The sequence below is a fragment of the Xiphophorus hellerii genome, chromosome 18, assembly GCF_003331165.1.
Source record: "Xiphophorus hellerii strain 12219 chromosome 18, Xiphophorus_hellerii-4.1, whole genome shotgun sequence".
Lineage (NCBI taxonomy): Eukaryota > Metazoa > Chordata > Actinopteri > Cyprinodontiformes > Poeciliidae > Xiphophorus > Xiphophorus hellerii.
Genome location: NC_045689.1, coordinates 16099893 through 16125684, shown reverse-complemented (window position 1 = coordinate 16125684; position 25792 = coordinate 16099893). Strand labels below are relative to the sequence as shown.

The window sequence follows — 25792 nt, the reverse complement described above, 5'->3', positions numbered from 1 at the left end:
TACAGAAATTGCGCCTTTCGACTGATACTGGAATGGTATTATTTTTTCTTTATTTTTATGGCATAAAACAACTAAAAAATGTGGTCTTTTATCATGTTGGTGGGACTCTGAAACAGTATTTAAGGGAGTGATATAAAAAGATTGAAAACCATTTATTTAAGAACTCAAAATAAAACAACATGAAGCTTATCGGTCTAAAATTGTTTATTTTTCTGTTGTTTCCATATCTTAGTTACACGTTTCACTCTTTGTTCAACAAAGTGCATTGATTAGTCAGGAATACAGGTAGAGAGGTACTTGTAAAAATGGTTGATAGTCTGAATCTTGCAGTATTTGTTCTTCCTTGTGGGGAGCATTAAAAGTCTCTTAAAGCATTCAGCTGATAAAAGGAGGAAGTAAGGAACAACGCTGGAATAATACAGCAGAACATTTACAAGAGAGACAGCCAGGAGTTTTTTGAAAAGGTCACTTTCTTCTAAGGTTAGAAAATTACAGTTGCTAAAAGTAAAGCATGAGAAATGTGTTTAAACTGAAGAAATCTGCATTTTATAAACGCTGTTAATTACAAACACCATTCTGCTCTTCTGCAAAATTTCATTATGATTTGTGTTTGTATGTGAAATATAAAAACAAAGTCAAAATTGCAGTCAAAAGTATTGTTTTATGTGGTGTATGGGTCAAACATGTAACTGATGGTTTCCAGGAGAATCCAGTGCAGAATTGGTAGGCGGAGTTGCTGGCCAACAAGTTTGAGGGGACGATGGGACAAGCATCTGGGGTTAGGCAGAGATGGAATAGGGAGATCCTTCAGGTAGGTAAATAAGACAAACAGATAAAAGAAAAATCAGGTCACACATTTTCCAGTGGTCTGACCATACTGCCACCTCTAAGCCTGGGGCCCCCTGCGTGCCAGCTCCTCCAGGGCCACATTTGAAAGCTCACTTAGCAGCTTGTTCTAACAAGGCGTGACAGGGGGCTCGCAGGCGTGGAGAGACAGCCAAAGAGAGGAAACACCAGATGCCCGCTTCTCGGCTTTTCCTGCAGCCCAAACATGCAGAGCGGAAGCAGAGGACACGCTTTAAAGATTAGGACGATTATCACCACAACCATCATGATCCCCATTAAGATCATCATACTCTTTGCCACTCCCTCAGAGAATAAAAATGGGTAATGTTTTTGTTGTGGCCCAATCTGATCTCCCAGCACAGTATGCTCACTGAAGCTGATCACAGATAGAGCCAGTCAGAAGAGGCTGCTGCACTTTTTTTTGGATGAGGTCTTTAAACTCCTAGAAGTACTGAGGCGATATGGAGCAAAGAATTGACTGCACTGAGAGGTAAATGTTAGTTTCTTCTGAGTTTTAATGTAAAATAGTAAAACATGCCACTGCACTGCAGAGAGTTGTGTGTTGCTGCGGCTGTGGCAGGTTGATTTATAGGTGTAATTTTGCTTTTTGCCTTTTTAAAGAGCAGGGTCAAAAAAGAAAAACAAACTTCAAAAAGATTTGAGGTTTTAATTAATGTGGTTGAAATAAATGCCAAATGATAAAGTGAAATGAAAAGCGGATCACTGGCTTGCCAGTCCTAACAATGTTGCACTGCCCTCCAGTGGTGAAACACAGCATGTAAAACCAATCAGTAAAAGATGGTAAAGTGCTTTACCAGGACAGTAGATGGTCTTCATCTTGACATCACTGTAACTACTCAGCCTCCTCTTCTTCCTGGTAAAAACAAACAAACAAAAAAATGGGTTTTCGTTTTCAACATGAACACAAATCACGAAAGATGGTAAGAGGTATTGAAATATTTCCCCAAAACAGAATACATAAGCATATTTTTCAAATAAAATTTTAAATGGTGAATATAAAAGGAGACTTAAACATTCCTGGTGACACAGAATCTGTTATTTATTGTGTACTCTACTGCAGCTGATATAGTCAACCCTATTCTGAGGGCATTCTTTGGTCTTCATGATGCTGTTTGTGCTTGCATGTTCTCCAGCAAACGTCTAAGGGATTTACAAACAACCATACTCAAACTGAGATTAAATAACACTCAGGTGGACTCCACTTACTAGTAAGGTGATGTTTGTAGGTAATTTGTTTACCCTGAATTTTATTTAGGGGCATTAATATAAGGAAGTTGAATGCAAAGTATTCAACCAACTCTACATTGTGCTGATCTATCACATAAAATCAAAATAAAGTACATAAACGTTTGTGGTTATAAAGTGACAAGATCTGTACAAGTTCAAGAAGTATGAATGTCAGGTGCCTCATAGCTTAAACAGGAAAAATTATAGTTAATGTATTTTAGATTAAAAATAGCATCATTGTCTTGGCTTGACAGAAAAAGGATCTACAACTTTGTCTTACATAGGCCCTCCACCTACATTCTTAGATCCCATTAAAGTAGAAAATATCTCTTGTGATGCTATACCTTTCTCTTAAGACTATTTGCAAAAAATGGAAATTACCAGCAGTACTACCTGGGTTTATTTCAACTCTTCTTCTACAGTTTGATACATTAATAAGAAATGTGTGGTGGGGGTTGTGTACAGTAACATCCTAGTCCAAGGACCCTTCACTTGTTAGTAGTTGAAGAGTCGGAGAGTTAAAAATGATGAAGACGTAATCCGAGAAACGTGCAGTGTTTAGCAGTGATGGCAGGGTGAAGGGAGAAAATACTTTTCAGTGTTACTGACAGGGATTCAACTATAAAAACAGTTCAAATCAAAAGGAAAGGCTGTAAAAAAATTGATAAACAGTGAATTATCCATTGTGAAATGTTTCCTCTTTGTTGTCCTCCAAGTATTGTGCAGTAACACTATGTGCTCAATCTCCTGTGAAAACTGTCACATTCACTTTGCACTCGCTTTGTTTGGAGCGCTCTTGGCAAAGAGAAGAAGAGGTCACGACTTCTTCCAAAAGCGAAAATCCTGTAAAATCTGCGCACCCAACCAAAAAACCCACATATCTGAGTTATTCTGTTTTGCATTCAGGCAGATGCAAAGGATATTTTAAAAAATGCCCAAGTTGTTCATAAAAACAAGAAGTCAAAACATCCTGGCAGACTAGAAGAAAGTGCCTCTGTAGATGTTTTTCAGGTCTCTGCATCACTAAGCAAGTATTGTGTTGTGTCATCTCTGAAGTACTGCACATGAATAAGAACCTGCTACAATATTCCACATTTGTGCATTGTGTACAAATGTGTGGCATGACATACAGCTGACTTGAGGAAAAACAATAGTTTTAGTTTAGTTTGTGATCGGATCGTGCAGAAAACTCCCAATCTCAAGTATAATTCACACCGTGCCAAGCAGGGAGAGAAATAATCCAAACATATACCTCTTGTAATTCTGCATCTTCTTCTTCTTCCTACAGAAGATGAAATCAAGAGGAATCAAGTTTTAACATATCAATAAGCAGTGAAATATTGGTCCACATAGTATTGCTGTTTCCATCATAACACCACTTCCACCTTAGGAATTAAGACAAATACATTAATCATTCTGCAAACCATTAGGCACTTCCATGGGAAAAGTACCATGCAGCTCACAAATACAAAAAACAAAGACAAAAGGAAGAAATACTAAGGTTTTCAGAGGCTAAAAGGTATGACGCCACAAACCACACCAAGTCTACCTCACTGCCTTGTTCATCTTGGTCCTGCTGGGAAGGTGGGACAAAAACAGAGACAGAAAGGAAGGAGCAGAGAATGCAAAATAGTGAAGCGATGGAAGCTTAGGCTGGAATGTCGAAGAAGAGCAAAGCATTTTCCACCTGGCATTTTGAACAATGAAATCTGTATATTCTGAATTGTTGTCCAGCAACAGACATTGGACAGCATGGTGCATTATGAAATGATGTATAAAATACTTTACTCCCTGTCTGACTGAGTTCTCTGTTCAAGTTGAGAAATGTGTTGAGAGGACACTTTAGACTGACTTATAGTACATCCTATTTGTGGTCAGAAACTCCAAGACAAAACTATTGAAACACCTACTGAAGTCAACATTTTCCATCAGAAAGTCAAAGATTTCACACCATCATTGAATTTAAAATTCAACATTACTACTTTGAGCATGGATAGATGATGGGTGAAGTAAAAACAAATTGGTCACATTTGTGACTCCATGATAACATTCAGTTCATACAGATTTTTCAATTTGGAACGCCACATTAAACTTTTGTGTAGCCTGGCAGACCAAACTGTGGTTAAAAGAGACTTGCAACACACTGCTGTTTCACAAAGCTCAACGTTCTGGACACACTATAAAAACTCCAGACTACCCAACTATTTTAAGAGACATTCTCTTAAATGGATTGTGTTAAAAGATCATGAAAGTATATTGATATTTGAAACCTACAGGATTTTGCAAAAATGTCCATACCCCTTTAACATTATTTCACTTTAAATTTATACACTGTACTGTACTTTATTGAAATTTTATATCACAGACAAAGTAGCACATACTATAAATGTTACACAAAAGGCAACGAGAGATTAATAAGGATAACATACTGTATCTTACTTTTTATATTTTTGTTAGTAAAAAATGTCCTTTTCCATCAACCTTACAGTTTAATGCTACTGTGTTGGTCTATCATAATGTCTTAATAAAATGCATTCTAGTGTGTGGTGGAAATGTGAAAATCATATTAAATGTAAAACACAAAGGTGTGAATAGAAATGTGATGTACTATCAAGTGCCACCCATTATCATATAATGACACACAACCCTTTATTGGTAGATTGTAAGAGTTGCTAAAGATGACTTTTTATCAATTCCCATTCATTTAAATAAGCAAAATGCTAATCTTTGGAAATCTTTATGCTGTGGCTCATTATAACACTGTTACTATATCATTTACATTATTCTAACTCTTCACTTTATTATCATAGACGTAATGGTACTGCTGTTGACTATAGAATGTTATAGAATGTTTTAGATAAGCAAAAAGAAAGGAATGTATCATATACTGCATTCTACACATTTATCGGAATCCCCTGTAAAGATATATGAAAATTATTGGACTATTTACTACATATATAAGTTCATCATTTAACTTGAGAAAATTGATTAAGTGGGGGAAAAATATCCAATATTAAGAAATGACTGTTTTAAATAAAATCACCAGTACTGGAAACCCTCAATAATTCCTATGAAATAAATCAAAATAAAACATTGTATTTATACTGTATGTGTCTCTATTAATCTCTAGAAACTTCTAACAGGTAATCTGTTTCTGTTTACCAGGGGTATAATTATGACCTGGCACAGAGGCCTATTTCTTTGAGCCACTGACCATTATGCTGAATGGACCTATATTTATCTTGACACTGTGAACAACAAGGAAGATGATAGGGAAAAATCTCCCAACCTGTTAGAAAACATTAGCAAACAGTGTCTTCCTGAGGTCAGTGAGTATCCATAAAAACCTTCATGCCAATGAGTTGTTTTAAAGCTCCTACCATCACAAATGTAAACAGTTAAAGATTTCTTATGTACTGATGGAAATTATATTGGAACTGTGTGCTTGGGTCAAATGAAACTAAGATTAAGCTTTTCTGCAATTTCCTATGCTCACCGTTAAACATGAAAGAGGATATGTGACACTGTGAGCTTGTTTCTCTTCTAAAGGCCCAGCGAACGCTGTTGGAGTCAGAAACTCTTTGAAATACCAAATTTTGATTAAAATCTTGTGGACTCCTCAAAAAGTTTGAAATGGGTCACCAATGGATCTTTAATGACTCAAAACAGATCAAAATCAACAAAGTAAAGATTCCCAGTCATAAAACTTGGTTTTGTCTTTGCGGATCTCAGTCACTGGGCCTAAATCTATTAGAAAACCTATCAGATTTAGCTAAACATTCCTCTCTTCAGCATAAAAGAGGACCAGGGACTCTAGATGACCTAGAGCAGGGGTCTCAAACTCCAGTCCTCGAGGGCCGTTGTCCTGCAACTTTTAGATGTGCCTCTGCTGCACCACATCTGAATAGAATAATTAGGTCATTAGCAAGGCTCAGGACAAGGAGGAGGTAATTAAGCCATTTCATTCCAGCGTTTTGTACCTGTGGCACATCTAAAAACTGCAGGACCGTGGCATAGGTGCTAATAAGTGTAGCACTGTTAATTTAGTAAGAAACCTAAATGTGTGAGATTATTTTACTGCTATGAAAGAAATATATTCCAAGGCTTTATGCACATTTTCACCAATGGTGCCAAAAAAGCCACAGGATGCAGCAGCAGGAGGAGTCAGAGGGCGCAGTAACATGACAAGGACAAGATAATAAAAATAAGAAAGCGACTCAAGATAGGTTGAAGAAAGGTAAAAAAATATATGTAAATATGTGAATCTACCTCAAGCTGTTGTAGTTCTTCTTCCTCCTAAAAGAAATAACATAGCAGCTAGGTCAGCAAGCTGTGTGGGGAGCAAGAACAGTACCACATGCATGCACTATAAGGACATCTGTGGAAAAGGAAACTAAAAGGGATGTTTGAAGGTGTCAGGATGCAGCTACAGCTAGGAGGAAACCAAGATGTTAGCTGAAAGGGAACCCACTGAAAGAGGAAGAGCTGATGTGAGGAAACAAAAGAGTTTAATGATGAGTAGGAGCAACAAAAAAAACCATCCTTCACATCCCACCCTCAACAATGTAGAATTGTCTCATCTGAACACCATCAGACAATGCTGATGGCTTCATGGAGGAACCATGGATGATCTACCAAACCGCAGAAGATTACTGAAGCACAGTTACCTGTGAGTGCAGCTGCTCATCCGCCTATGAGGAGCAAACCAACAAGAGATGGACAATAACACAAAGAAGCAGTCAAAGGTCTTACAGCATTCATGAGTAATACAATGGCAGGAACAGTGGCAGAAAATGCTTTAAATGTGTGATATCAGGCAGGTGATGGAGGGATTGGAATATTTCTGAAATATGAGTTAATCAACTAATGGACACAAAACATATGTGTGAATAGGCTAGAGTAACAACTGGAGCTTAGCAAAAAGACATAGTATCGAAGTCATTCAGTTTGATTGTGTTACCATGATCCTCCCATTAAAACTAACGGGTCCTTCACTAAGCACACCTTAATTTGGTTCAGTTCAATCAGTTTATTCATGCATTACCAATCATGTCAGACTATATGTCCAACTAACGTAGATAACAGTAAATCCATTCATAAGACATGATGGCCAGAGTTATTTCTTTATTGAGTTATTTGAAAAAGAATATCTGAAAACTAATATTCTGAGGTGAAGTCCTCTTGAAGATCAAACTGACAATCAGAGTGTGAGAAAAGAGGATTTATGTGACTCTGATAATTGCATGGTTGTTGTTTACTGATGGACTGCTCTGAGTAATTCAGAAACTGCCGATATTGAGGTGCAACCATCTGTAGGGTTTACAGTAAATGGCCCCAAAAAGAAAAAAAACCCATCTGATTCATAGGAGGGGAACAGGAACTCAAATAACCCCTTGTTATAACCACTAGATTATTATCTACGCAAATGATACACAAGTCTACATTACAATGTCACTAGGTGACTCCAAGTCAATCCAAACATTGAACAGATGCGTAGAACAAAGCAATGTGTGATTGTGTCACAACTTTCTCCAGCTGAACAGAAACAAAATTGGAGTTATCTTCAGACCAAACCATTAATGTTCTAGAGTCAGCACATAGCTTCAGTTATTGAACCAAAAACTACTGGTCAGTCCTGAAATCTGGGTGTAGTGATGGACTCAGACATGAACCTTCAGAGACACAAAGTCAGCCTGTCATTTGAAGAACATTTCTAGAATTAAAGGACTAATGTGCCAGCAAGACCTAGGGAAACTCATCCATGCATTTATCTTTTGTCGCACTGATCACTGTAGCAATGTCTTCACAAGTCTGCTTAAAAAAAAATACTCAGACAGCTGCAGCTAATCCAGAATGCTGCCACATTCTCACTAAAGCAAAGAAAACAGAGCACATCTAAAGTCCCTATACTGACTCCCAGTAGCTTAGAGAATAGTCTTTAAAATACTTTTGTTACTTTATAAAGCACTGAATGACTTAGCACCAAAAATATATCAGTCACATCAGTCTTCCAGATCACTCAGGTCTTCTGGTTTTATGTTTGTATATCAAAATTACCAGAAAACCCTCATGTGGAGCTCATGTTAGTAACTTTCACAATAACAAGCAGGTGGAGAGATGATGACAGGTATGAACACAGGATCAAAAGCAGAAACTGCTAACACTTAATAAAGTAGCAACTTAATTCTTATGTAGAGATATTGTACATGTGCTGCATTACCTAAACTAATATCCCTCAAAGAAGCAATTTTAGACAATATTTCAAAGAAATAAACCAATCTATAGTTTGCCATGCTTCAAATAGAAACCAGAAGCCCTGATGCAACAAATATATGACTGAACTCTGTGTAATTGATCCTTTTAGGGAAAATACAGAGCTCAGAAAGCAATTATGAAATTATGATGAGAATGTAATTAAAATGTAAACTGTTCTTTCCTCTAAGTAATTTTTTTTTAAAAACTTACTTGCTCTTCATCCTCTTCTTCTTGTGCTTCCTATAACAAGAGACAGGAAGAGATCTCTTAAGTTTTCACATAATGTGCAAAATATGCATCAGTACTTAAGAAACATCAGCATTCACAGATTAACATCGTGAAATAAGTTAGAGTGGCTGGGATTAGGATTCTCCTGGCATACCTTAACAAGAACAGTTAATGGTGGATGTTTTGCAGGTTATTATGAACTGTAACATAACAGTTAGCTAATAGGTAGCATGAAATAAAAAAATAGCACAAAAAGAAACCTGAAAAAAGAAGGAGAGTCCATTGATGCTGCAGAGGGAGACCACACTTTGCTTGTTAGTGGAAGAGGGAGAGATTTAAGGATGAGGATGATGGTAGGTAAATGTTAAATAAAAAGAGGAAGTTAATGTCAACATAAAACGAGACACTCTAGGAATGACAAGAAGGAATAGAGAGGGAATTCAATCACTCCGGGGTTATGGAGGTGGAAAACTGATGAGGAGCTGGATTTGAGTTATATGGCAATTACTGTCTCTTCTGTGACCTCATCTGTTTCTTCCTCTGCCGCCGCCTCCTCTTCCTCTCCCCTTGATGTTTCTAGTTCAGTGGCTTCATCATCTGCTCTTCCACCCTCTCCTTCTTCCTCATCACCTGCCTGTCCCTCCTCCTCTCCCTGTGCATTCCCATTATGCTTCTAAGAGGTGAAATAAGTAATCAAGTAAAACAAGAAACGTAATCAAAGATAAATCAATGAAAACAGGGAGCAGGAGAAAAAAAGACTGATTCAACATGATCACAATGGCACACTCCTCAGACGGAGAGGTTAGTCTTGCAAAAAGAAATCCAGTAAGTCATTAAAATGGAAGTGATTGTTTCAAAGGGATAGAGAAACAGAGTTGAAATAAGAACTAGTTTGCTACAGCATTGTAAAGATTCATGCAACACTAACATTATTCGAGGTCATGGGAGGGTTTAAGACCCTGTTCAGATCATCAGCTACAGATGGAAGGGAAATTATTAATTGTCTCAGATGAGGACTATGAAGAGGTGTGGCACAGTTATATAAAAAGCATGATGGGAAAATGGAAACATTTTGTCAGCTTTACTACTGAGTCGTCAGGGTTTCCCTCTGCTTGGGTTCCGTTTTGCATAATGTGCTCCTTCTCAGCCTGCAATGCTTCCTGCATCAAGGAGGTTTAACACAAATCAATCGCAGTGAATTAAAAACAACAGATTTCAAACCCCAAGGTTTTAATAAAATATATTTATTATATCTACTTCTACATATGATGGGAGATACATTCACACAACAATGTCTGTCATCTGTGTTGTTCTGGTGTCAAAAGCAGCTTATGTATGAAATATGTCACTAATGATCTGGAAGTCAACATTTACTGAAATGAAAATCTGAAAAGTGCAGCATGCATTTGTATTCGGGCCTTTTGAGGTCAATTTCTTGTAGAACCATCTTTCACTATGATCAGCTGGAATCTTTTAGGTATGACTCAAATTTCAGCCAGTTTTTTTTTTTTTTAGAAGATCAAGATGAGTCAGACTGGATGGGGAACAACTATTAACAGAAACTATTAAGTCAATCTGCACTAGTCAATCTGCACTTGACTAGGCCATTGTAACACATGAATATGTTTTGATCAAAAGCCTATCAAAAGCCTTCCACTGTAGCGCTGAGCTGAGGATTGTAGTCTTGCTGGAAGTTGAACTGCCACCTCACCCTCAAGTCTTTTGCAGACTTTAACAAATTTTCTCCAGGAAAGTTCTGTATTTAGCTCCATGCATCTTAATTTTTCCTCTTCTACTTTTTTTTTTTTGGTCACACTTAAATGCTTAAGATCCAGTATCCTGCAACTTTTATATGTGCCCCTGATTTAACACACCTGAATCAAATAACTTAATTACTTCCTCAGCATGTAGTTCTTCAGAGTCCTGCTAAAGACCTCATTATCTGACCAGCTGTTTTAAAGCAGGGACACATCTAAATGCTGCAGGAAACCAGCTCTTGGTTGACTATGACACAGCTACTAATTGATTTTATTTATTTATTTATTTTTAGCCATTTCCTAGTGGATTTGCTTTGCTTTCCTGCTGTATAGTCTGTGTATACTTAAGCTAAAGTCATAAATCAATGGCTGGAGATTCCTATTAGGATTTTCTGCAATTGGTTGGATCTGACTGAGGAGTATCTGAGCAAATTAAAGTCTGCCTTTTAAGACTTTAATTTGCGAACATTTGTGAGAAACATGTCTCCTTTTTATGCAATAGTGTTTCCCTACTCCAAAAAAACTCCCAATAAAATATGCTTGGGATTCTGGTTGTATAACATAACAGAGTGTGAGAAAGCTCAATATTTTTGCTAGCAGCTGTATCATTTTGAGCTTCTCTTTACTCACTGCAGCAACACACCACATTTTACTTCAGAAATGCTGCCTCTTATCAAACAATCTCGGCACTCAGGAAAGCTCTCTGCAGTTCAGACCAACTATCCAATGAAAACAATCAATGCTTAGCAACAATAAAAAATGAAAAATACAATAAAAAAGAGCCCAAAGTGTTCAATGGCAAAATTCAGTTTTATAAGAAATACATTTTTTTCACATAAAATAACTACTTATCCCTGTTTCCAAAATCAGTTATAGTGAAAGAAATGCTAAATATTGTTATAAATTAGTGAAACTGTTAAAAGATACTGAGTTTTATACATTGCTAAGTTGAAACTTCAAATAAATGTCTGATTTAAATGACTGAAAAAATGCTGCAGATGTCAAACTTTACTGGAAACAAGGATGGAATTATATTTTCTTTGAATTCTGTTATAAACACAGTTCACCTATGTGGCCCCAGTAAAACTGATAGTGCTGTTCAAAATGCTAACTTATTAAAATTTGTATTTTTTTTTCTTCTTCTTGTGCGCTATAAATCACACAGCCAGTAGACAAACTGCAATAACAAAACTTGCATCACCATAATTAGTAATACTACATCTCTTTGGTTCTTATAAATATTTTGTTACAGGCCAAAGCTGCATTATCAACAGCTGAATCTGTTGGTTTTTTCTAGCACTCAAAATCTTGGAGAAAAACCTAAATACTCTTTGGAAAAGGTTTTAAATAATAGGATATATTGTAGAGAATTCACATTTGTGAGCTTAATTATGCGGTAGTAACCATTCAATTAAGTACACAAGTAGTATAGCTAGTTGGCAGAAAAATATAAAAAGAAAAACTTTAATCAGATCTAACCTTCGAGCCAGGAGGAGGGGGCAACCCTAGGAAAGCATACACCGTGTTGTCTTCCTTTGCGTCAAAAAATGTGTCATAATCCTGCAGGGGGAAAAACATTTTTATAATTTTTAATGTTATTCAATTACAGAACTAAGTTAGACTGTTTTTTACTGTGATGCTACACCTGCTAATCTAATTCAAGACCCACATTACAGAGTTACAAATGCATCTTTGCTCACCCCACAGTAGCTCTCCTCATTGAAAATCTGCGGAGGGAGTGGGATGCCGTTGGAGGGCTTCTTCTCCTCTGGGACATTTTGCCTCATCCACATGCGGTTCTGCTCGTTGCAGGCGATGTCCAGCTCAGCGTATTCCACTTTCAGAGCCTCCAGGAAGCCGACCACATCTTGCTGTTTCTTTTTGATCTACAAGGTAGAAAAATGAACATGCATCAAAACCTTTGGATGTTGGTTTGTGTTTTTCTTTCTTTTTTTTTTTAAGAATTTTTCAGCCTTTGCTTTTCACATTCAAAACATTTTTTAGATTTGTCCTGTACTTTAGCATTTAATACGCATTTATATTCTGCCGCCTGGTTTCCTGTGTGATCTATTGGCCATTTTCTCTCATTACCTCACAGCTGAACCCAGCCTCTAATTAACCCCCTGCTGGAGTGATCAACTCTCCAGCTTAAATATTTCTTAGTTAGTGCTTGGTCATATATCATATCATCCTGTTATTCCCATCAACCTGCTTGTCTTGTTTACTATTTTGTATTCCATCTGAGCTTAAGATTTTGTACACTTTTCAATTGACTTTTAGATAAAATTAGTTATTTTCACCCATCTCCCTCTTTCCTGTAGTTGTAGAGAAATTATATTTTGGTAAGAGGCCGAAAAGAGCATGAAATGTTCTGAGAACTGGAGTATGTGGCATTGACTCAGGAAATGGGAATACAAATGCATATCCAACTTTTCAGATTGATTGATCTGTGTTGGTCATAGTATGGAAAAGCTGAGATGGATGAATAGATTTTTTTTTTCTTCCATTTAGAAAATATACATTTGAAAGGAGTGTCAGTTGACAAGTTTCTAACTATTGTGAGAAAGCTGGACTAGTTATGCTTAAAAGCCCTCAAGAGGAGCTCCAGAAGACAAATCTTCCCTCTTCTCATTAGTAATCATCCAAACAAGGTCATAAGCAGTGATTTTCAGAAATAAAACCGGCCTTAGCATTTTAACTGTGGCCATTTCTGGGGTCTGAAAAAGAACCCCCAAGCTCTGACATGAAAAGATTAGGGAGTCCCTGTTCTGGAAGGCTCCGCCTGTTGAATCACATTTACATACGAAATACTTACCCAAGATCACTCATCAGAAATAAATCTGATCACAAGTCAAGCCAGTTAACTTGCTGAAAGAGCAAATTATCAGACGGTAAAGCAGCCAGCATTAATTTATAGATTTAACCCAGTAAAATTAGAGTGATTGACAGTCATGTTCAGTTTATAAAGTACAACCTGCAAAGCTAAACGTAAAGTTAAGATCAGAGTGAAAACTTACCGCTGTCGATCCAGAGGAAGTGGCGAGGAAAACTTTGATTACCATTTTTACTACAAACTATGTTGAAGAGGTGGCAGTGCAACAAGAAGGGCCTTAAAGGAGAAGTCTGCCTGCTCTATTATTAGAGCGCACCCCGGACCGAGAAATAACAGTGGGATCGCACACACACACTGACACACATTGCTGGAGGTATTTTTGTCTCCGGGCTCCATTAGAGGCGGATTGGTTAGTTGGCCCCTTGGTGCGCAGCGCCGCATACTGATTGGCAGCTTCAGCTGTCTGTCGGCTCAGGGAAAGAAAGGCAAGTTAGTTTCTAAGTCCATGCTGAGAAGGACAGAAATAGCTGTGAACAGCACTGCGGGAGTCACAGTCCTTATTTTAATATGAAACTGTTATTTTATTTAAAGAGGTTATTTATTTAACTTTATTGGCTATAATTGCTTTTTTGTAGCTTAATTTAACTTATATAGGCCTATTTTTTAATTATTATGTTGTTGTTTTTTTTGTTTTTTTGCTTTAAACTGATTTAAAAAAATGTTTTAAATCACACAAGAATATAGAGATAAGGGTAAATGTTGAGTCCAACGTTACTGTGACCTATAGCTATAGCGTTTGTGATTTTTTGTTCAATTTCAAGTCATTTTATTTTCTTGTTAAACTATATAAAAAAGTTGGTATCTGATTCGGAACCTGATTAAAGGGATATTCTGCTACTTACGGGCTGTACTGTCTTTAATGTTGCCCTGGGTTAGTCATAAACACGGTTTGGAAAAACTTTTATTTAATTTGAAAACTGATAAAAACATATATAATTCAGCAAGACTGTTCAAACATAGAACTAAATATTTGATTAAAATAAATTATATAAAGCAAAGTTTGTTAAATTTTATTTTTTGGCTTCCTACGCACCATAAATGTGGCTCTATATGGACAATAATAAATCAACCAGGTTATTCTACAATAATGACAGATTCAATCAATTCCAGTTTGTGAAAATTAAAATCGGTAGTTTCTAAACCTTCTTGGCTTCATCACTTGGTCCAAGTACACCACTCAAAACTTGGACCAAGTTATTCTAGAGACCATCGGATGCTGTAAAACAGTTTGGTCTTCAGGACTTGGGGACTGGTGTCCTGCAACTTTTAGATGTAGCCTATCCAACGCACTTGAATTAAATGGCTGAATTACCTCCTCAGTATGCAGTCAAGTTGTCCAGAGTCCATCTTATGACCTCATTGTTTGACTCAGGTGTGCTGAAGCAGAGTCACATCTAAAGGTTTCTACTTTTGACACCAGGAAAGACTGATCGGTGACCCTCCAGTTTTACACCATGACTGACACTTTTTATGCAATCTGTAACAGGTGGGGAATGACATGTTTGGTCATTCTAACTATTTTAGATTTTTTAAAAATCAAAAATAAAGTAAAAGTTAACTAAGTTCTGAATCACATGCTAACTTCAGCTTCATTATGAGTTCCGTAGCAGGTGCCATGACAACCGGCGTTTTTTAAAAAGTAAAAATTCTGTTTAGGATTAAACATTTAGATAAGATTCCAAAGACATTTAATTAGCATAGACCGATTTACTAAGCTGAGTTGTTTCTGGTTTTGACAAGAAAAATCTTTCTTATGTTTCACAAAGTGTCAAATTCTTCTTAAAGTTGTATGGATGGGGATCGTGATACAGTGAGCTGCAGTACCAACACCTCCAGGTGGTCCAGTCCCTGCTGTGGTTCTGATGGTCCAGGGTATCCATCTGACCGTGAGGAGAGAGCTGACAGGACTCCAGATGAGCACCCATCAGCCAAACTCCAAGGATCAAAGAAATCTGGACACAGTGAAGGCAATGCAAGATGTAATTGACTACAGATAGAGTGGGTTGCTACTTCTTTCTGTCATAACCAAACAAATTAATTTTTCCCTTCAGGCACGAAAGCCCAAGCAGTCCAGAAGCAGAAAATGAAGCATGAAATCCTGAAGATGCCTCCAATCCGTACTCTGCAAGGTTTCAAGTCAGTGAACCAGGCCCCCAACATGAACTGCATCTGGGCGCTGAAGAGCCAGGTTTGGGATCTGCAGCAGCAGCTCAGTGAAGCCAAGACTGAGAACAAACTGCTGAAGAAAGTCCAGCACCGCCACATGGTGGCGCAGCAGCACTTCAGAGACTCAAATGACGGCATCTCCCAGGTTGGATCATAATTTCATCACTTCAGATTTCACTTCCATTCTGTCAGCAAAGTATGCCCTATCTACATCTGAAAACAGAAAGTAAACATACTCTTTTTTTAATGCAATTCAAATTTAAAGAGTATTCCTGAATTACCAGCACAACCAATACCAAAGAAACCATGTTCCTTCTATGCCTGTTTCCAGATTTTAGCCAAGCACAACAATGAAACCAAAGCTCTTCAGGGTTTGCTCCGTGAAACCCGCGTGTCCCGTGACAACCTGGACAGGCAGCTGCAGGCCACAGAAAGAAAGCTGCTCATCATGAAGGACACTCTACAGCACCTGCAGCAGCTCAGCCAGGACCAGAGTCTACTGGAGAGGGAGGAGCTCACCCTGAAGCTGGCCTGTGCCACTACACAGCTGGAGGACAGGGATCGGAAGATACAGGTTCGAAGGTGTATGGTATGGAGGCTTGAGTGCGTTGCTGGGATATAGCTCACTTCAAAGTTGAAATCAGAATGCATGATCAAGCCCTAAGTTTTTAGTCTTAAAGCCTAGCCCTTTTATTTGGTCCATCCATCCATCCATCCATTTTCTGTTTTATTTGGTCGTGTATTGCATTTCTTTTTGTCTCCTTATACTTTAGAACATGGAGAGAACCCTTGAGTTGTACCAAGAATCATTCAAACGCCAAATAGACTCCGAACAAAGAAAGCTCAGAGAGGCAAGAAAAGCATCTGTCTGTCTGCAAGAGCACATCCACCAGCTGACCAAAGAGCTTCAGGTGAGCATGAAATGACTGATAGGTATCACACTGATAGGTTTCTCTATCAGGTTTAATTCAGGCGAGTTTGCTGACAAATCAATCACAATGATAACATGACTATTAGTAATTATTGGTACCTTTTGCAGTATGAGAGGGTACAGGGTGCTGTTGGAAATTGAAACCAGCATCTCTTTAAAGCTTGTCAGCACAAAGAAGCATGAAGTGCTCTACAATTTCCTGGTAGATTGCTGCTCTGACTTTGGACTAGACAATAGTGCACCAACATAAACAGATGAAGTGGCTCCCCAAACTGTCACTGACTTTGAAAACTTGGGAGTTTTGTTAACATTACCAGAAACAAAAACTCAAAACATACTTTTCTTTGTATACGAATTTTACTTTTTAAATTGAATTACTGAAATGACTACTGAAATGATACTGTGTGCTGAGATGTCACTCTTGCCTCCATAGCTATGTATAATACACAACTTTTGATTTATTTATTTTTTTCTGAAATAGCTCAGAGAAAAAGAAGTGCAGAAACATAATATTTACTACCACAGAATGGTTAAAGGACACAGCAAAAAAGGTAAAGTGCACAAATAAGCTACTTTGACAAAGGTTAGTTATGCTTTCTAGCTGCTTGTGACTTCAGCTGCATGAACTTATAATTGTAGCTAAAGAGAATAAGATGGTGCAGACGGATAGATTTGTCCAAACATCATCAGATCTATCGAAGAGAGATGTTTTGGCACATAAGGAGTCTTGAACACCAGAGTCTTGAGTAATTAAACATCAAGTTTTGTATCTGCAGGTATGTTGCATGCAGTTTGCTCTAATTTGTTGATTTATGCTTCATGTTATCAAGGAAATTGGATATTTTATAAATCCATCATGCCTATTTAAAGTTCCTGTGATCATCCATGCCCTGTTATCTGTTTATCATTTCAGCATTATAACCATCATCTGCAAGAGTGTTGCTTGCTGAAAGTCCAAAAAGAAACATTTCTGAAAACACTGTATTAGAAGACGATCACCAAGAGGTAAGCATTGTGCTAGTTGTAAAATGGGTAGTAAAAATATTTTATCAAGCTGACATAAATCTGTTTTTTCAGGTATTTTTCAAAGAAGATATTGAGAAAAACTATTGGGAAGAAAACCGAGATGAGAGTCTAGAACACCTAGCCGAACGACAAAGAAGCCAAGGCTTTAGAAACTTTACAGCAGCTATAAGAGAAGGAAACAGAAGATAAAATTTAATTGGCCAATGTTTTAGAAACAACTCTGAATGCAACCACGTCAAATAAAAATGAATGCACAGCTCAACCCAGTCAGTCAGAACTTGCATAGTGACATACGTTATAGCAGAGCAGACACAATGACTTCTCAATACGCAAGAGAAATCTTTTGTAGTGAGATTAAGAATCTTCAAACGAACCACAGCATCTTACAGTCAGTTTTGTCAGATAAAATCTCACAGCAGTGATGAAAGCTTTGTTTTCAAAGGTTTTAAAAAATAACAAATCGAATTTCTTATGTTTTGACTTAAAAAAAAAAAGAAAAGAAAAAGCTGTTCAGACCAATATTTTTGGAACTAAACAAAAACTATCAGAGTTGTTTTTGCTGGATGTTTCCCAACTTGGAAAATTCAAAATTTGTTTTTGATAGTTTATTTAAAAAAAAAAGGAAAAAAAAGAAAATGTCACAATTCTATCCAGTTGGTAAGAAATCAAAACATTCATTCAACAAAAATAGAAAACACAATGTTACAATAATAATAAATTAATACTGCAGTTGGAGAGCAGCCTTATCTTCATGTTAAACACCAAATTCATTTCCAAGAAGATGTGCAGACAGCCGAGTTCTCTAACTGATGGTACTGAGGCCCAGTGTGATTACTTTGTTGCAAACCACCAGCCAGCAAGTGATTCCCACGCCACCTGCAAGAAAAGAACAGTTCTGTGGAACTTTTATTTTGCAGGCTTCATTTCCTGTTCCTGCGCCTAAGTATGGTTATTCACCGGTTAACATTATTCACCATTTTTTCTCAAGTTGTCATGTTTTTTTTAAATCGAACAGTATAAAATGATCTCTTATGCTGAGAAATGTACAAATTGAAATACGAAGACGTCATCTTATCCAACATGTTGATCATTATTTAGAAAAGAGGACATTAGTTCATAACAATGGAGCCTCTTTCTGGTGGTTTCTGTAATCCCATATAGTCATGGTTGATTCTGGAACATCTTGAAACTGATCAAGTGTTATCAACTGATAAAATGTTAAATAAATTGCTTTAAAGTAACATTTCACTAACAAGTCATCGAGACGTGCATATCATTAATAACTATTGTGTAAACTGTTTGGCTTGTCTTGTATTGGATACAACAATAACAGCAGACTGACTACCTGCCACTCCTGTTGGGAAAGCCACTAGTCGCTCCACAGGAGCGATCCATTTACTGGGGACCACAGTCACTGGATCAGAGTAATACTTCCATATCAGTGAGACCATCAGAGCAGCCTGAAGACAGAAAGGAATACATATTTGAAATTATAGATAGTTCCTACATTGCTACTATTTGCAGCTTGTCATACTAATTTTACTGTGTTTACTTTCTAACAAAGTTTATAAGTTTAGATCTTACAAGTGGTCAGAGCAGCAAGAGAATTTTTGTATAACTTACAGATACATTTGTGTTTCTGTTTGTATTGTTCACCTACCTGCAGAATGTAAAAGACGATGTTCACAACCCATTTCATTTTGGCTTGTTGAGCGGTTCTCGACTGCACTGCAAAGGTAAATCAAACATGCAATCATTTGCAGTATATGTATCCATGTGTGCTTACCATTAATTAAAATTAATTAATATTAGTATGTAGGTAGTGATCTTATACCACTATAGTAGCTTTTTATCTGAAATTGCCAAACAATGTATTTCAGACAGAGAGTAAATAGAGAGAGTAAATGCATGCAAATGTTCTTGCAAGAGTCACTAAAAACGTATTCATTATACTGCGACGCACTCATTAATTTAGCAGTTGTGCAAATATTACGCATTTGGCCAGACAAATGTAGACTTCTGGTTTGTTTATGAGACAGTTCTTAGATTGTCTGCATTGGACAACAGGCAGCTGTTGCTCCCAGCAAACACTTTGTAAACATCAAACCTCCAGCCACTTCCTGCAGTTGTTGAATTCTGTCTGTTGCGGCAGATCTAAACAGCTGTGAAAGACTGAGCACCTCCCCATTTGAGTCATATGTGATAAAAAGGGATTTTTGAGATAAACTAGCACAAACTGGTGCGTTACAGTGAAAAGGATGGAAATAGATACATCACTGTTTTGCTAATAAAAATCCAAGAAGTGTACCATGCACTTATATTCAGGCCGCTTGAGTGAATACTTTGTGAAATCATTTTCACAGCAATTACAATTGCATTTTTAAATGTCTCTGACAGCTCTGCACATCCAGAGAACTAAATTTCTACACAGTCTTCTTTGTTAAACTACTTCACATTTTTCTAAGTGTACAACAGTACACTTAGACTGTTGAAAGTTTTCCAGCTTAAGCTGTACTGGTAATAATAAACATGAAGCACATACTACGTTTTGCTAGCTTATAAGAAAGATTCTTGCTGTTCAGTCGTATGATGGACCTCTTGTATTGGTGGACATGTGTGTTAGTTTTCATCTTACCATGTGTCTTAAGCTTATCTGTAGTTTTGTTAATTTTACGCTCCAGCCTGGCATATCTTGCAAACTCATCCATCATGCTTATGGAGGACTGCTCCTTCTTCATCTGCTGGATTTCAGTCCTCATCTCACTCTCCTGCTCGGCATCTTTCTGCACCATCTTTGTCAGCTTAAAATAAAAATAAAAACAGCTTTACTGAGCACAATAAAGGGATGGCTTTTACTGTGGGGGAAGTATTTAATGAGTGACAGTATAGGCAACAAGTACTATATACCAAGTTTTTCAAACTTTCACAGCCTTTTTCAAATACTGTTACAACATAATAATGTAAAAAAAAAACAAAAACACCCATGACCTATTGGAGCTGCTTGGTTGGTGGAAGAACGGAGATTTATTGAGCTACATTTATTTAAGGAGCTAACATTTTCAAAATTAATAGAAAGGTCCCTAAATAATTGTCACAGCAGCAAATATACGCAATATATGACAATATAATGCACGGAACAGTTCTGAATATTTTTAATTCAGTGAAATGGTGAAATGAAATTTAGTCTCAGACTGGCTGAGACTAAATACAAAGGATTGTGCAAAACAGCTAGCTTGATAAATTAAAGTAAAGGCGAGGTACTACATTTTTGCTACGTTTGGGTCGTAACTTGATCAGGTTGCGGTGAAAACTCCACCCGGCCTTCAGCCAGATAAGCCTCGTTTTGTTTACGGCAAGCTAACACTAATAGCTTGGCTAAATGCTAAGCTAGAAGCGGCTAGCTTAGCTTTTTATTTAAAAGATATTACAATATTATATAAATACAAAACAGTGCTCAAATCCGCAGTTAACACAGACAAACCAGAACCCCCGACTTACGAAAGATGAAATGCTAGGCAGGAGTATTTTCATGAGATTGCAGAGAAACACGGAGCCCAGCACCAGGAACCAAGCGCAGCCTGTCGCCATGTTTCCACCAGTGTTGCTCCCACAGCTATTCAGCTCACTGTTACAGGTGGAGCTGATAGACTACTTTTATAAAATCACATGCGTTTCACTAATCTCTGTTGAGCAACAAGCGTTGGGCGTGCAAGCAAAATTATGCGGCATATTTCCCTCTTGGGGGTGCTTTATATCTGTGCACATATTGTTTCAGGTTTTGTGGCATTTTTTCTTATAATTTTACTGCTAATCTTTTCATGTTATCTAATCATTGAAGCCTATACCTTAACGGTGGTTTTTCTGCTTCGATTTTTTGCTGACAACACCCGTCGTGCTTTCCGCTTAGATAAACACTGATAGTTGACTGGCACGCCATCCTACCCACACAGGTAAAGATGTTGTGTTTCAAAAATATGCTGCCTGAACCTCAAAGCCAATCACTGGGAACATTGGGCGGAGATTCAGTCTTCCTGCTGGGTTGGTAGGACAAGGGATAAAATACATAAGGAGCGAGGGATCCAATCCAGTTAAAGCTAGTTCGGGTACTGGTTGAACCTTAAATATAACGTTAGCACACTTCCCTGGAAGTATAGGGTTGAGGTGTACGTCTGACCTGCAGCGTTTCTTAGTTTTATCGGAACTAAAAGGTTGAAATTTTCCTTACTGTAGCTGTCTCGCCAAACAAAACGAGAATGGGACGGAAAAAGGTACGTTTAAATGTGTGTGTAAGCGTGTCTAAAGTATTTTAGCTGTAAACGTTATACGGGCATGTGTATCTGAAGCTGGGATGTAGAAGGATGAATGTCCTCAGTGTTCAATGGGTTTACATGGAGTTCAAGTCGGATGTGCTCAGGTCTGCCGTGTTCACACTGGGAAGTGGCGCCTTTTTACTCAGCCCAGGGATAACACGCCTGCACAGCCAAATAAGTTTCGCTCCCGGAGCCACATATCCTGATGGCAATGCACGCTCAGGCAGGTTTCTGAACTGCTTGGCTACTTCGTAGTCCTGTGTGTGTGTGTGTGTTAGGATTAAACAAAGGGGTGTAACTATCGTTGAGGAAGCATACAGGTTGCGACCTCAAGGAATTTCAGTCGTGAAACACTGTATTTTAAGCTTAGTTTGAGCTTCTTTGGATCGATTTTGCAGCGACTAAATGTGGCGTGTTTTCTTCATGTTTACCGCTTACATTGCTGGGATATTAACCTTTGACTGTCCTCTGTATTAAGATGGTGCGCGTCACTCCCGAGGCGGTCTGTCTTTTCTTTATGGCTCATCATGGCAGCTGATGTGTCCACGAAAACAGCGACACAGCTGGCCGATTCCAATGGGTTTTAAACCCCATACTGCAAAAAAAAACATTTGGTTTACCATAAAATATGTCTTTAGGCTACCATTATTGTTGCTTTGAAGTCCTTTACCCCTATAATCTGAGCCAGAAACGCCTAGGACATTTTGTCACATTTCATACAGATTGCATAAATTCTTGATCATCTAGGTGCCCATCCCCCTTTCCACCACACACCCACTTTAGCTCACTCATGAATGGTTGTTGTTCAATGCTTGTTAATTTTTTTTCCCTCTCCACCTCTCTGACTTACACAGGCAACTTCTGATGCAGCTGCAGAGGTGAGTATGTCTAAAAAAAAAAAAAAAAGAACCTAAGTGATGACATAATGTATTGATGGGATCGGAGTTTAAACTGTGCCTCTTAGTTAAACTTAGTTAAACAAGGGATAAAATACGTAGGAGTACCTGATGAACTGTGGAGTTAAGGATTTCTGTTTCAATTCAGATGATTTCATAAGCTGAACTGCACAGGGGAATATTTTCATCTTAGTCTCCAAAAGGCTACTAGAACATGCACATAAACCATAGCCACAGGGGATTATGCATTTACAGGCTTACCTACTGACTGATTTCCAGTGCTTAGAGGAAATGCAAGGAACATATTGGTGTGTGTGTGATATTATTATTATTATCTTTTTTTTTTAAATAGTTGCATTTTCTTTCTGTTTTAACACATAATAAAATGTATTTATGTCCTAATCTCTTTGATCCTAATTATTGTGGGTAGGATAATTGTTTGCTGACTTTTAAGGAATTTGTTAAACCCCAACTCATCAATATTTTAATTAACTCAGAATCTTTGTTTTGCAGCCAAGACGGAAGTCTCAAAGGTTGTCAGAGGTAAGCTTCACTATCCTTTTTGAGACTGAGAATTCAACTTGTATGCCCGGCTATTGTAATGCATTTTTTTCCCTGTTAAATTCTGTGTTTTGCAGAAAGAGACCCCGGAAAAGCCACAACCAGAGAAGACAAAGGTAGAAAGACACAGCTTTCCACTGGTGGTGGTTAAACTTTTGCTTTTGTTTGTTTGTTTTGCACACTAGCAGAACTGTGGTCAGAAGGAGTTCATAAATCTCCGTAGCTCTGTTCAGACCTGGTATCAACATGCATCAGGGGTAATTCGTATGCATTCACACTCCTAAATCTACGCGCTATTCTCAGATCACAGTTGTCCAATTTACATGCAAATAAGCACGTTACATAGCCCCCCTCAGTAGGTCTACCGAGGTTAAATGTAATAAGGTGAGTGTTGAAAAATGTTATTAGCACATTAACACTGCTGGGGTTCAAGTGAGTTTGGCTGAAATTACCCTTTTTATCAAGAGACATCCTGGTTCCAGAGAGGCATTGTTAAGACCGAAACTGGCACTGGTTGTCTCTGGCACTCTGAAACTTTCTCATTTGTAGTGTATGGTCTACCAAACAGTGGTATTGTCTTTTTCTTTGCTTTCCACAGTGAAAAATAGGTCTTATTTTTAATCATAGAAATCTGAAAATTGTGGTGTGCAGTAGTATTTAGCCCCTGTTTTTTGTTCTCAGATTCCCTTAGATAAAATCCAGTAATCCAGTAGAACTTAAATAAAATTCATACAGAAGTTACCCATTTGGTAATTAAGTAATTTTCTTAGTCTATATATGTGAAACTCTATGTATGTTGGAAAAACGTACATAGAGTTGCATGCATGAACACACCATACCCATAATGAAATGTCTCATCCTCATAGCATCATGCTATGGCGATGCTTTTCAGCAGCGATTTTGGGGGGACAGAAAAATGTAAGGCACAGCTTTCCGCATACCTATTGTCTACTGTTCAGTTTCAAATGTCTGTATCTTATACTTCACAAAATTGTTCACGTCTGACCTCTGGGGCCAGATGTGAATGCTGGCCCCAGCACATGATGCTTTTGGTCTGAAAACTGGTGAGTGTTTGTTTCATCAGGTTAAAGGATGGTCCTTTGTGTCTCACAGCTGTAGTGTGATCAGTTTTATATCCTATACAGACCTTGTTGGTTATTGACTGAGCGTGCTCAGGTGAGACCTGATGACTGGTATTTAAAGCAGATTTTGACCTAACCTATTTGGTCAAAATCTGGTCATCAAGATGCAACGCACCCCTTCTAGTGGAAAAGCACACATGACCCTGGTTCTTACAGCTGTGATTGAAAAAACATGTTTTTTTTGTGCTTGTTTGCTTTCCCCCTAATGCTTTGCATTGATGTTAATGACAGGCTCCTCCTAAGACCAAGAAGGTAAAGGAGGCAGCAAAGGCTGAAGAGAAGAAAGAAGAAGCCCAGGCAGAGAAAGAAGTTCCTGCAGAAAATGGCGAGGCCAAAGCTGAGGAGGTACATTACCACTTGTGCCTAATGGGTCTGGTTTCATAATGAGAACAAACTGCTAAACATGTTTGCTTTATTCATCTACAGGCTGCTGCAGCAGATGATCAGGCAGACAAAAAGGAAGCCAAGGATGAAGAGGATGAGAAAGCAGAGTAGCGGCGATGGTTTCCTGTACTTCTTTTTGTTGTAAAATGCAGAGAATATTTTTATCAGCTATTTTCTTAAGACGGCATTGTTTTTAAGGATGTGATTGCATTTTTAAAGTACTTAAATGTCTGTTAAATTTCCAAAGCTTTTGTGAAGGGACCCTTTCTGTCATTGTGTTGATTGTATTTTGTGACATCATACATGTTTCAGGAGTGAGAGAGTTTGTTCAGAGGGACCATATCACCGGTACTATCTTGGATTCTCAAAATGCTGTGAGTGGAATAATGCTGTGGAAGCTAAAGCATTATTTTGTGTTTGAACTTTGGTGCTAAGCTTTCACTTTGTTTTTGTTTGTTTTGTTTTTTTTATTTTATTTTTTCCCCATCTGAAACAAATGCTTTTAATTTTCTGGTACAGTAGAGAACAATGTTGAGACGCATCATTGCAGAGGTAGTCGCTTATCCTTTTAGGATCTTTGGTTTGGGGATTTTATCTTTTTCAAATGCATTTATGTTATAGGTGGTATAAAATGCCAATTAAAATTGTTGTTTCTGTAAAGTTGTGTTTTATTTTTTTAAACTTAGCCTTCATTTATAATGTTAATGCTAATCGCAACACCCTCTACCTACAGTGAATCCTGCATCTTTTCTACACTGGAACTACAGCTTACCCCATGTTGTAGATCCACAGCTTTCTATCATAAAACTATGCAATTTTCTGTTAGAAAGCTGCATAGAAGTCACTTTTTTAAAATTATGGCAAAGTCCTGCCATAATTTTGAATTGATAAATCTCTCAACATAAATGAGTTTGTTGATTATTTCACTAGCACATAGCCCACATAACATTTTAAGTAGTCTAAGGTTAAGTTTTCTCAGACCCTCCAGCCTTCAAAATCTATTTTTATATGTATATCATAATTTTCCCAACTGGGCCCAATTTTCAGCCATTTTACCCAAATTCTTACTTTATGGCAAAAAGGAATTGATTAGGTTGCTCAGAAAAAAACCCTAACTAATATTGGCTAAACTAGTCAAAAACTGAAAGA

The 25792-nt window shown here is 37.6% G+C and overlaps 3 protein-coding genes across 23 annotated transcripts; 1 reads left to right on the top strand and 2 right to left on the bottom strand.

Annotated features, from left to right (window-relative positions):
• Nucleotides 1-186: 186 nt before the first annotated feature.
• On the bottom strand, nt 187-13535 carry sh3bgr (SH3 domain binding glutamate-rich protein). Of its 21 annotated transcripts, none has more exons than XM_032545696.1 (12): nt 13352-13535; nt 12035-12220; nt 11814-11894; nt 9663-9737; nt 9086-9250; nt 8560-8589; nt 6762-6785; nt 6364-6390; nt 3644-3670; nt 3347-3376; nt 1662-1720; nt 187-805 (listed from the first exon to the last, which is right to left on the bottom strand). In XM_032545696.1, the coding sequence occupies exons 1-11, from the start codon at nt 13394-13396 to the stop codon at nt 1700-1702; spliced, it is 711 nt and encodes a 236-aa protein (XP_032401587.1). In that variant the 5' UTR covers nt 13397-13535; the 3' UTR covers nt 187-805; nt 1662-1699. The 21 variants fall into 21 exon arrangements, with proteins under 21 accessions (XP_032401587.1, XP_032401588.1, XP_032401590.1 ...); XM_032545697.1 differs by having other exon boundaries at nt 3644-3667; XM_032545699.1 differs by having other exon boundaries at nt 9101-9250.
• A 2803-nt stretch (nt 13536-16338) lies between these two features.
• Nucleotides 16339-21159, bottom strand: get1 (guided entry of tail-anchored proteins factor 1). Its single transcript, XM_032545719.1, has 5 exons — nt 20849-21159; nt 19986-20151; nt 19011-19078; nt 18696-18810; nt 16339-18226 (listed from the first exon to the last, which is right to left on the bottom strand). Exons 1-5 carry the CDS (start codon nt 20936-20938, stop codon nt 18153-18155), a joined length of 513 nt encoding a protein of 170 aa, XP_032401610.1. The 5' UTR covers nt 20939-21159; the 3' UTR covers nt 16339-18152.
• A 242-nt stretch (nt 21160-21401) lies between these two features.
• LOC116707986 (high mobility group nucleosome-binding domain-containing protein 3-like) lies at nt 21402-25303 on the top strand. The gene is made up of 6 exons (XM_032545720.1): nt 21402-21618; nt 22515-22538; nt 23070-23099; nt 23195-23233; nt 24491-24604; nt 24686-25303. The coding sequence occupies exons 1-6, from the start codon at nt 21604-21606 to the stop codon at nt 24752-24754; spliced, it is 291 nt and encodes a 96-aa protein (XP_032401611.1). The 5' UTR covers nt 21402-21603; the 3' UTR covers nt 24755-25303.
• The last annotated feature ends 489 nt before the right edge of the window (nt 25304-25792 follow it).